Source organism: Malus sylvestris, chromosome 11 (assembly GCF_916048215.2).
Source record: "Malus sylvestris chromosome 11, drMalSylv7.2, whole genome shotgun sequence".
NCBI classification, from domain to species: domain Eukaryota; kingdom Viridiplantae; phylum Streptophyta; class Magnoliopsida; order Rosales; family Rosaceae; genus Malus; species Malus sylvestris.
The window spans coordinates 3,288,592-3,300,000 of NC_062270.1; the positions used below are offsets into that span (position 1 = coordinate 3,288,592).

The 11,409-nt window shown below is 40.8% G+C and overlaps 3 protein-coding genes across 3 annotated transcripts; 2 read left to right on the plus strand and 1 right to left on the minus strand.

The window, feature by feature from the left end:
• The first annotated feature begins 180 nt into the window (after positions 1 to 180).
• On the plus strand, positions 181 to 3,888 carry LOC126590838 (leucine-rich repeat receptor-like serine/threonine-protein kinase RGI4). The gene is made up of 2 exons (XM_050256349.1): positions 181 to 3,171; positions 3,281 to 3,888. The coding sequence occupies exons 1-2, from the start codon at positions 267 to 269 to the stop codon at positions 3,742 to 3,744; spliced, it is 3,369 nt and encodes a 1,122-aa protein (XP_050112306.1). The 5' UTR covers positions 181 to 266; the 3' UTR covers positions 3,745 to 3,888.
• Positions 3,889 to 5,367: 1,479 nt separating this feature from the next.
• Positions 5,368 to 6,674, minus strand: LOC126590845 (uncharacterized). Its single transcript, XM_050256361.1, has 2 exons — positions 6,403 to 6,674; positions 5,368 to 6,102 (listed from the first exon to the last, which is right to left on the minus strand). The coding sequence occupies exons 1-2, from the start codon at positions 6,586 to 6,588 to the stop codon at positions 5,887 to 5,889; spliced, it is 402 nt and encodes a 133-aa protein (XP_050112318.1). The 5' UTR covers positions 6,589 to 6,674; the 3' UTR covers positions 5,368 to 5,886.
• A 2,331-nt stretch (positions 6,675 to 9,005) lies between these two features.
• LOC126590842 (inorganic phosphate transporter 1-4-like) lies at positions 9,006 to 10,817 on the plus strand. Its single transcript, XM_050256358.1, has one exon. The coding sequence runs from the start codon at positions 9,069 to 9,071 to the stop codon at positions 10,674 to 10,676; it is 1,608 nt and encodes a 535-aa protein (XP_050112315.1). The 5' UTR covers positions 9,006 to 9,068; the 3' UTR covers positions 10,677 to 10,817.
• The last annotated feature ends 592 nt before the right edge of the window (positions 10,818 to 11,409 follow it).

The following is an 11,409-nucleotide window of genomic DNA, read 5'->3' on the forward strand; positions in this document are numbered from 1 at the left end:
ATGTATTCTCGTATGTTTAACATTCTGAAGTAACGGTACATGATTGGTTTGGAATACCATCACAGTAAAATTCCTGTTTAAATAGTCTATTTCGAGAGCAAAAACAAAAAAACTTTCTGCCAATTGAAAGGTAAACCACTTACATTTAAAACCAAAAGACCCATTCTGCATCACCATCTCTAAAATTAAGAAACAATATTAATTAATAGAATAAAGAAGTAGCTCTTGGATCCAGATCTTCTGCTATTTTCTTCTATAAACAAAACATGGGGTTCCTCCCTCTACAATCCCAAAACAAATCACCTGCTGATCTCTTTCTCTCTCTCTTCTCTCTTCTCTCACCAGCAATGCCTGCAACTCTAAGGAATCTCTTGCTTTCTCCCAATATCTTCTCCATCACCTTACTTCTCTCAATAAACTCTCTCTTCTTCTTTTCTTCTTGTTACTCCATTGACGAACAGGGCCAAGCTCTTCTCTCCTGGAAGAACAGCTTAAACGGCTCCACGGACGCATTGAGATCATGGAATCCTTCCGACACAAGTCCATGCAGCTGGTTCGGGGTTCGCTGCAGCTCCAATGGAGAAGTGGAGGAGATAACCTTGAAGGCATTGAATTTTCAAGGTCCATTGCCTTCAAACTTTCAGCGTCTCAAGTCCTTAAAGACCCTTGTCCTGTCTTCGACGAATCTCACTGGCACGATTCCAAAAGAATTTGGAGAGTATCGCGAGCTTAGTGTCATTGACCTCAGTGGCAATTCTCTCTCTGGTGAAATCCCGGAAGAAATATGCAGCCTAAACAAGCTGCAAACTATATCTCTCAATACAAATTTTTTCGAAGGCAAAATCCCTTCCGGCATTGGAAATCTTTCGAACCTTGTGTATCTTACACTCTACGACAATCAACTTAGCGGCGAAATTCCAAAGAGTATTGGAGAATTGAGAAAGCTAGAAGTTTTCAGAGCAGGTGGGAACAAGAATCTCAATGGTGAGATACCTTGGGAAATTGGAAACTGCACCAACTTGGTCCTGCTAGGCCTTGCTGAAACCAGCATTACTGGAAGCCTTCCCTCATCAATTGGAATGCTCAAAAGACTCCAAACCGTAGCCTTGTACACATCTCTGCTATCCGGTCCAATCCCTGAAGAAATTGGAAACTGCAGCGAGCTGCAGAACCTGTACTTGTACCAGAACTCCATCACCGGTCCAATCCCAAAGCGAATTGGAGAGCTCGGAAAACTTCAGAGTCTGTTGCTTTGGCAGAACAGCTTGGTTGGTTCAATCCCAAGTGAGCTTGGAAGCTGCAGGGAGGTCACAGTCATGGACTTCTCCGAAAATCTTCTGGCAGGCCAGATACCGAAAAGTTTTGGTGAGCTTTCAAATCTTCAAGAGCTTCAGTTGAGTGTCAATCAGTTATCCGGTACTATACCTTCTGAAATATCAAACTGCACTGCTCTGACTCATTTGGAAGTTGACAACAACGACATCTCGGGGGAGATTCCTGCTCTCATTGGCAACCTCAAGGGCTTAACTCTATTTTTCGCATGGCAAAATAAGCTTACAGGCAACATTCCTGAGAGTCTCTCAAACTGTCAGAATCTTCAGGGTCTTGATCTTTCTTACAACAACCTATTTGGTTCAATACCAAGAAATGTTTTCGGATTGCAAAATCTCACCAAGCTGCTGCTGCTTTCCAATGATTTATCTGGCTTTATACCGCCGGATATAGGAAACTGCACGAACCTGTACAGGTTAAGGTTGAATCATAACCGGCTTTCAGGTACTGTTCCATTGGAGATTGGCAACTTGAAGAGCTTAAATTTTGTTGATTTGAGCAACAACCGCCTCGTTGGAGAAATCCCTCCATCGATATCAGGATGTCAGAACCTCGAGTATCTTGATCTCCATTCAAATGGGATCACCGGCTCTGTCCCTGGCACTCTGCCTAAAAGCCTGCAGTTTGTTGACATCTCTGACAATAGGCTCACCGGCCAGCTTCCTCACAGCATTGGATCATTAACCGAATTGACAAAACTCAATCTCGGGAAGAATCAGCTCTCTGGAAGCATCCCTGCTGAGATCCTTTCTTGCAGTAAGCTTCAACTGCTAGACATTGGCAACAATGGCTTCTCAGGTGAAATTCCAAAGCAACTTGGTCAAATTCCTTCCCTTGAAATATCCCTCAACCTAAGCTGCAACCTATTTTCGGGTGAAATCCCATCCGAGTTCTCTGGTCTTACCAAGATAGGAATCCTTGATATTTCCCACAACAAGCTCTCCGGAAACTTAAACACTCTCACAAGCCTTCAAAACCTTGTTTCCCTCAATGTCTCTTTCAATGACTTATCCGGCGAATTGCCTAACACCCCATTCTTTCGGAAACTCCCTCTTAGTGACCTTGCTGCAAACAACGGTCTCTACATCTCCGGCGGAGTCACAACTCCAGCAGATAGGATGGGATCAAGGCACAACAGATCAGTTATGAAGCTGATCACATCGGTTCTCATTAGTGTCAGTGCAGTACTTCTCCTGCTTGCAGTCTACACACTAGTCCGCGCGCGTATAGCCGGCAACATTCTCAGGGAAGATGACAGCTGGGAAATGACCTGGTACCAGAAGCTTGATTTCTCAATAGATGACATCGTCAGGAATTTGACATCGTCGAATGTGATTGGCACCGGAAGCTCTGGAGTTGTATACAGAGTGACAATTCCGAATGGAGAAACACTAGCAGTGAAGAAGATGTGGTCATCAGAAGAGTTAGGAGCATTCAATTCCGAAATTCAAACGCTTGGATTAATTAGGCACAAGAACATCATCCGCCTCTTGGGTTGGGGTTCAAATCGAAACCTGAAAATTCTGTTCTACGATTACCTCCCCAATGGAAGCTTGAGCTCACTACTACATGGTTCAGGAAAGGGAGGAGCAGATTGGGAAGCTAGATACGATGTTGTTTTAGGCGTAGCTCATGCACTTGCGTACTTGCACCATGACTGCGTGCCGGCTATTCTGCATGGTGATGTGAAAGCCATGAACGTTCTGTTGGGTCCTGGCTATGAGCCTTTTCTTGCTGACTTTGGGTTAGCTAGGATTGTGAACAGCAATGGTGATGATGAATTTTCGAAAACAAGTCAACGGCCTCAATTAGCTGGTTCATATGGATACATGGCTCCAGGTAATCTTTACTTTCAACAATGTATGGTTAGTTCCTAATCTTCTTACCGAATTTTCACCATTAAATCGCTAACTATTGTTTTCGTGTTTTCATTTTGCGGTGATAATAGAGCATGCATCGATGCAGAGTATCACTGAGAAGAGCGATGTGTACAGTTTCGGTGTTGTTCTTTTAGAGGTACTAACAGGAAGGCATCCATTAGACCCAACTCTGCCCGGAGGTGCACATTTAGTTCAATGGATTCGAGATCACTTGGCGAGCAAGCGAGACCCTATTGACATTCTCGATCAAAAGCTCAGGGGAAGATCTGATCCTACAATGCACGAAATGCTGCAGACACTAGCCGTGTCATTTCTCTGTGTCAGCACTCGCGCTGAGGAACGTCCGATGATGAAAGATGTCGTTGCAATGCTCAAGGAAATTCGACATGTAGACAGCGCAAGGACAGAACCAGAGTTGTTAAAGGGAGGAGGGTTGCAATCAATTCTGGCATCCCCTCCTGCCAGGAGAGCAGTTTCACAAGGCTCTTCTAACTGCTCATTTGCTTTCTCTGAAGATTCAAGGTCTCAATGAGAAGCTAATGTGCTTCACAGTTCATCTACTAATGTACATATATCTTTAGGGAGAATCAAAATCCCATAGAGCAAGGAAGAATATTAGAGGATTATTAGTGTAAATTTCCCTTTTTTTTCATTATTTATGGTTAGATTGAAATAATTAATTGCATTCCCACTAAGAAAGAACGGCATTTAAGGGAAAGTGGCTTAACTGTCTTTTGGGAGAAGGAGTTACATCAGCAGAGACGTTCTCACATCCCAATCCGCATAATAAGATATTGTCTGTTTTGGGCCACGTCTTCACAGATTTGTCTATGGGTTTCCACCCAAAATAGTTTTATTATAGGGAGGTGGGTATGTACATATAAGACACATCACCTTCCATCCCCCGGGCGATGTGGGATCTTACAATCCACCTCCCTTAGGGGCCCGACACCCTCGTCGGCACACTTCTGGGCAGTGAGTGGCTTTGATACCAAATTGTCACATCTTAGTTTGCATAGCAAGATATTGTTCGCTTTGGGCCACGTCCTCATAGATTTGTTCTTGGGCTTCCACCCAAAACGCGTCTTACTATAGGGAGGTGGGCATGTACATATAAGGCACATCACCTTCCATCTTCCGGGCGATGTGAGATCTTACAGACGTTAAGGCGACGGTATCCCAAACCAATCATGCGACTTCACATGAGAGAGTTAAAGCACATGGCGACGCTTGATAAGTTTTTCTTGTGTTTAGGAGGAGTGAGAGTAAATGCGGGGTATGTAGAAGTTTAAACAATGATTGGCATTTATGGATTTGAGTAAAATTGCTTATGTAAGACCCTTACATGTGTCACATCATTATACTAACCAAGTTTTAGATGAAAGTTAATGAAAATAACCAATGGTGCACTGTTTTGTTAAATTCAAGGACCTCGATTAATGAATTTTTAGTTGAAAAACATAATATAAACTAGTGCGAAAATTTAGAACCAATTTTAGATTTTACTCGTTTGGATTTTTGTAATTACATAAGGGAATGAGATTTCATTCCATGACATGACATATTTTTCTTTCCAACAAAGCACTCACATGGTCCCCCTCCACCCCAACTCCACATCGCATGTCCATGTGCATATCTGAAAAAATAAGGCTTTCCAGCAAAGAAACAGTACTAATCTTGGATTACAAGACTTGGTGTGTCACGATCAGAAGCACATGTATAAAAAAGCAGGACCATTATACCTCTACATATATATATATATATAAAATACACAAAACCAAGTAAACTGTTCCAAAACGTTACAACTGCACATGAATTAGCATCCACTTTTTGAGCACATTGCTAAGATATACATTTAGGGTCAGTTTGAAATTGCTTTTCAAAATAGATAAAAGTACTTTCATATATTCGGCCACAAAAGTTAGAAGTTTTTATGGTTGTAATTGTTAAGCACCTGGAAGTATTTTCTGAAGAAGCACCTAGAAAGCGCTTTCTTCTAATAAATTCATTATAAGCAAAATAATCGCTTAGCTTATCAGAAGAGTTTTCCACAGGAGCATTTCCAAATGCACCCTTAGATACTTTCTTAAGAGGTACAAAAACTGGCAGAAGTATTCAAACAAATAGAACGGTTCGAATTTTCGGATTTAGCAACTCAAAAAACTGAATTTCATTGAGCTAATTATTCATTTCACAATACATGAAGACATGAGAGTTCCTGATTTCAGCCAGAAAATGATGGTACCCTATCAAAAAACAGCTAAGTAGTGCCCACTTCTGGGTTGTCTACAAGCTATGTTGTCATTAAGGTCGGCTTCACCCCACCTCAACTAGGTGAAGCCAGGCTAGGCTAACGCAACATATGGCCGGCACTGATAACGGCTAAAATAACGGTTAAACCGCTAAAGCAATTGTTTTCTGGCCACAGCAACAAGTAACATTACAGACCAAAACACTATCCATACTGTTGAGAATGAGAGGGATATCTTGCTAGGGCTTATAAGAGGTTGAGCTACTCCTCATATTGCTAATTGGTTTATGATGGAACCCCAATTTCTTCACATACTACACGACTAACAGGGTTTTGGACAGTACCGTTTTGTTCCTAATTACGTGGCATGAAAAAGATAGAGCCTCATTGTGCTCTGGGGTGGGTACTGAAACTCCAACTTCTTTAATATGAAGTTGATGACACCCTTGATTTCCTTGTTTGTTCAGGCACTTCTAGACCTCTGAGCCACTGCTTTGAGGCCTGAACAACTAAATTGTCCATTGAGAGCTTCGACAGGCCATGAATTAGCTCCTTATCTTCACCTGGTTTTCCCTCCTCAAAAACCAGTTTAATTGCCTTCTCAGCATTAACAGTACTCACTCCCTTGTTGAAAAGCGCCTAATCCAACAATAACGATTCTTGTTAATTACATATAATCAGACATTTTACCCTTGCTAATATTGATGGTGGACTCTAGCGATTACGCTTGCTTATTGGTCTTAATTAGATTTTTAAAATAAAAGACTCCAACAACGGCTAACAACCTAGTGCGATATGAACATGACTACTCTTGCTTAAATGGGACAGCACTAATAAAAAACGAGGTTTAGCTTGTCAATCTGACTCCTTGAACATATGAATCTAACAATACTCATCTCTGTCTACGACATTTCTCTTCATACAGAAATAGTGGCTTACTTGCTTTATTTGCCTTGGTCCCCAACTTAAGGAAGACCATCTGGAACGAGAAAATGCTTCCGCATACAAGCTATCATTGATTAGGCCTCTACAATAAACTTCAAGGTCAAACTCACAGAAGATGTAAATGAAAGAATAACTCCAGAAAACACAAACACATAATTGGAGATCAGTTGACTCCTGCATACGATAACACAATTGCAAAATCGATTATATGGTGGTACGAGTAATTAATCATGCATTGCCACCGATATATGCTTGCTAGAATCTTGTAGAACAATTTCATGCATGTTTGAACTAGAATAATCTAGTTCCTTTGTACTGACTGATCTTAATGGGCTGGTGTTGATCTTTAACACCCTGTGTCTTATTTCCTCACCCCCTTCTTAATAAAGATTTTATTCACAAGTTTACCCATAGAGAAAATGACGTATAAGGACTTAGAAGCCTGGCCAAGTGCAACACTTTGATTTTTACTGTTCCAAATAACAACTTTGCTCTCTCCAGATCCTTTTTTCCTCATCTCCCTCACAGTATTATCCTCCTTTTCTACTTCCCATCCAATTTGTTTTTCTTTCTAATTTCTTTTTTATGCTTGTTAGTCACCCGATTTGTTAATTTCTGGATTTAGGTTTTTGCTGGTTGTGGCAACAGTGAGGATGATTATGGTAGGCTGGGTGGTGTTTGTGGGGTTGTGGATTTTGTCTGTTTTGGTTAACATTAAGATAGCAAGCGCTCTTTTGCTGGGTTTTCCCACACAATCTATATTTCATACAAATCTAAGCTAGTTAGCAGACCATTGGTTTGGATTCAGTAGGTGTGATGTATGTCCTCAGAACCCCATTCAGCTCACATGGGGGAATTGAGATGCAAATTTGAGAGAGAGACTGTTTGTTAGGATACAAGTCTTTCAGTTTCAAGCAATAACAACTTTGTGTCAAATATGTATAATGAAGCTCAAGATTTTAGCTTTAGAGTTTTTTAAGCTGTTGTTATGAAATGAGGTTATTTTAGGAATAATAGTGGGTGGGGAAATAGGGTTTCAATTTTTTAACTTTTAGTGGTGGGTGGGGTTATAACGTGGGTGGGGAAATAAGACATTGAGGTGGGTCTAGTAGCACTCTTCTTCTTCTTCTTTTTTGTGCTTATTTTAAGTGCTAATAAAGTCATTTACACTCATGCTTAATCCTGATCATTGGGTTCATTTGATTTATTCAATTTGATGACTATAAATAAAGAAATGTGTGTGAAAACTAAGAAAGGCAACACTGTGTGAGAACCTAATAAAGGTGTACTAAATTGTAGTGTGTGAGATACAAACTCATGTGCATATGAGAGCGTTTTTCTTAAAATACAATGATAATTACACTAAGGGGTAGGAGATTTAAGTTAAGCCACATAATAGGTCAACTATAATAATTTGATTCAAACTCGTCATCAATAGGAACCGAACCTAAAACTGAGAACTTACAAATGGAGAGAAATATCGATACACTGTAATGTTAGTGACTACAAGAGCACATTTATTTTAGCCAAAGATAAGTCACACACTTTTTTTAGCTTCTAAAAACACTCATGTTTAACTCTAGGCGTTGATTCCATTTGATTTATTCAATTTGATGACCATAAATAAAAAAGAGTGTGAGAACCTAAAAACAGTGTGTGAAAATCACCTCTCTAAACTTTTTGTAGAGAGTGAGACACAAACTCGTGCATATGAGAGCGTTTTTCTTAGTACAATAATTACACTAAGGGGTGAGGCATTTAAGTTAAGCCACATAATAGGTCAACTATAACAATTTGATTCAAATTTGCCATCACATTTATTTTAGCCAACACTTGTATGCGTTTAACTTGGAGTTTCAACACTTGTATTTAAATTCGAAAATTGATAAAATGTTACGTGACGCAAGTCCTAACATTTCTATTAACTTAAATAACTTGGCGTCTTTTTTTAAAAAAAGATTTATAAATATAGGCACTCCAGACTCAAGAGCTTCCTTTAGCAGTTCAAGACCCCTCTCGAGTTCCTCAGGCAGTGCTCGATCCCCCCCTCGAGCATGCTCAAGTTCCTCAGACGGTTAAAATTGTAAACTTTTGACAACACTAGAATAAAAGTCTTTAACATGTTTCCATTTAGGATTTGGATGCAATACATGTTGCTATCTATGTTGCTCTTTTTTTTTCTCTCAATATAGGAAGAAGAAATAGGCGAAGGATAAATTTGGAAGTAACTAATTGTGTGTGTATATACAAAACTGCCCACCAATTCTCTTACACACCTCTATTTACTTCATACATGCTCTCTTAATTTGTAGCCGTTGGATCAACTGAATAAAAGAAGATCAAATAACAAAATTTAATAAGGTGTGTGGATAGCACACTTCTATATTTTTTATTTTATTTAATGATTTTCGTTTTTTTTTTGTTGGATATGATTTTTTATTTGTTGGATTTGGATACAACAACAATTGAAATCCATATCTACCACTACTACGGACTACTAAATAGTGTTGGACTAGGACACTTCACCGTCTTCCCTATAAATATAATCATGCACGACTCACTCTCCATTCTACTATTCTTTGTAGTTATAACTCACACTCCCAATCCAAGAGATTGTTTAGAAACAAATTAATCGAGAGAGAAATTTACAGGCTTCAATCATGGCAGCGGAAGACCAGCAGTCTTCAATCATGGAGGTAAAAGACCAGCAGAACGAAGTCCTGTCCATGCTGGATACCGCCAAAACTCAGCTCTACCACCTAAAAGCAGTTGTGATCTCCGGCATGGGCTTCTTCACCGATTCCTATGACCTTTTCTGTATCTCCCTCGTCACCAAGCTCCTGGGCCGCATTTATTACCATGTGCCCGGATCTTCAAAGCCGGGCAGCCTTCCTCCAAGCGTGGCGTGCGCTGTCAACGGAGTTGCCCTATGCGGAACCCTAGCCGGTCAGCTCTTCTTCGGGTGGCTCGGGGACAAGCTCGGCCGCAAGCGTGTTTATGGTTTAACCCTAATGCTAATGGTGGGTTGTTCTATTTGTTCCGGCCTTTCTTTTGGCAACTCCCCAACTACTGTCATGGCCACACTCTGCTTTTTCCGGTTTTGGCTAGGCTTTGGAATTGGCGGCGACTACCCACTTTCGGCAACGATCATGGCGGAGTACTCGAACAAAAAGAACCGCGGGGCATTTATAGCCTCGGTTTTTGCTATGCAAGGGTTCGGAATCTTGGCTGGTGGGTTGGTGACTCTTGTGATTTCTTCTATCTTTCGCGCCCTATACCATGCCGAGCCCTACTCGGTTGATCCACTTGGGTCGACAGTCCCTCAAGCGGACTATGTCTGGAGGATTATTCTCATGTTCGGAGCAGTCCCAGCCGCATTAACTTTCTATTCGAGAATGAAGATGCCAGAGACCCCTCGTTATACTGCCTTAGTAGCCAAGGATCAAAACAAGGCGTGCCAAGACATGGCAAAAGTGTTGAATCTTGAAATCAAAGAGCAATCCCAAGATAACAAGTCCTCAAGTTTTGGTCTATTTTCCAAAGAGTTTCTTAGGCGTCACGGTAAACATTTATTGGGCTCAGCCATGTGTTGGTTATTGTTAGACATTGCTTACTATAGCCAAAATCTTTTCCAAAAGGACATATTCAGCGCCGTCGGATGGCTGCCATCAGCAAGCTCTATGAGTGCCCTAGATGAGCTTTACAAAATCGCAAAGGCACAAACCCTAATAGCCCTATGCGGCACAATTCCGGGGTATTGGGTCACGGTCGTTCTCATAGATCGCATTGGTCGGTTGGCAATTCAGCTAATTGGGTTCTTTTTCATGACTGTTTTCATGCTTGCCTTGGCAGCTCCTTACCACCACTGGATTAGACCTGAAAACAATATTGGATTTATTGTCATGTATGCTCTAACATTTTTCTTTGCCAATTTTGGACCCAATGCTACAACGTTTGTTGTGCCAGTGGAGATTTTCCCAGCTAGGTTTCGGTCCACTTGTCATGGGATTTCAGCGGCTGCGGGCAAGTTGGGAGCGATTATTGGGGCTTTCGGGTTTTTGTATGCTGCCCAGAATCAAGACCCGGCTAAGGCTGATCCAGGGTACCCAGCTGGAATTGGAATGCAGAATGCTCTCTATGTTCTTGCAGCGATCAACGTTATTGGGTTCTTCTTTACATTTTTGGTGCCAGAGTCGAAGGGAAAGTCACTGGAGGAGATGTCAAGAGAGAATGAAGTTGAAGTTGAAGAGCAGTCCAGCATAGTTTAATTATCTAGGTTACTGTTTAGGAATGTGATTGTTAAGAATTTATCTAGGTTACTGTTTAGGAATGCGATTGTTAAGAATTTATCTTCAACTTTTGGTGTTGTTGTTTTGAGTACATCAATATTTTTACACTAAGGGGAGGGAGAGTTCGGCAAAGCCATATAATGAGCAGTTTACTTTGGTATTGAATTCATCATCCACGAGATTCAAATCTACCTCTCACTTCCAAGTGAAGAGGAGAACCACCCGTAGTACTGAGTGGCTGTTAGTTCTCAATACTTCGATTGCTTAGTTTGATTAGTAATATCTTCCCGTTAGAATGAATTAATGTTTTTTTATCATGTCAACTGTGAATGTCTTCAAAAACTATATTAGTGAATAAGTTTTTTATGCATTAACCAATCACAAACTTTTTAATCAAATATAGAATTGGAAGAACATTGCACAAACGATAAATAATACTAAACCGCGGTTCATGTATGGCTCAAAAACTCTTACTCCATTTTCCTGGCAGAGAGAGAATGGCAAACCTTCTTTTGGTTGATGAGCTCCCCTTTTCCTTTTGGTGAGTTATATTGTCTCTGACGACTGCCTAAGCTACCAGATGCTACCCGCTGTACATCTAGCTTGCCTGCCTTGAAAAAGAAAAAGCCATGGCTTGTGCCTAAGCTACTAAACAACCAATCATCCATGTCCAAAAGTTTCAACTAGCATTTCATTCAGCATCGCAGTTTCA

What these genes read in the sequence shown, in the direction of transcription:
- LOC126590842 (XM_050256358.1), top strand. Translation starts at nt 9,069, where the DNA reads ATGGCAGCGGAAGACCAGCAGTCTTCAATCATGGAGGTAAAAGACCAG.
- LOC126590838 (XM_050256349.1), top strand. Translation starts at nt 267, where the DNA reads ATGGGGTTCCTCCCTCTACAATCCCAAAACAAATCACCTGCTGATCTC. An exon ending in ATATGGATACATGGCTCCAG is followed by an intron (nt 3,172 to 3,280) that starts GTAATCTTTACT and finishes CGGTGATAATAG; the next exon opens with AGCATGCATCGATGCAGAGT.
- LOC126590845 (XM_050256361.1), bottom strand. Translation starts at nt 6,588, where the DNA reads ATGCAGGAGTCAACTGATCTCCAATTATGTGTTTGTGTTTTCTGGAGT. An exon ending in GACCAAGGCAAATAAAGCAA is followed by an intron (nt 6,103 to 6,402) that starts GTAAGCCACTAT and finishes TTGTTGGATTAG; the next exon opens with GCGCTTTTCAACAAGGGAGT.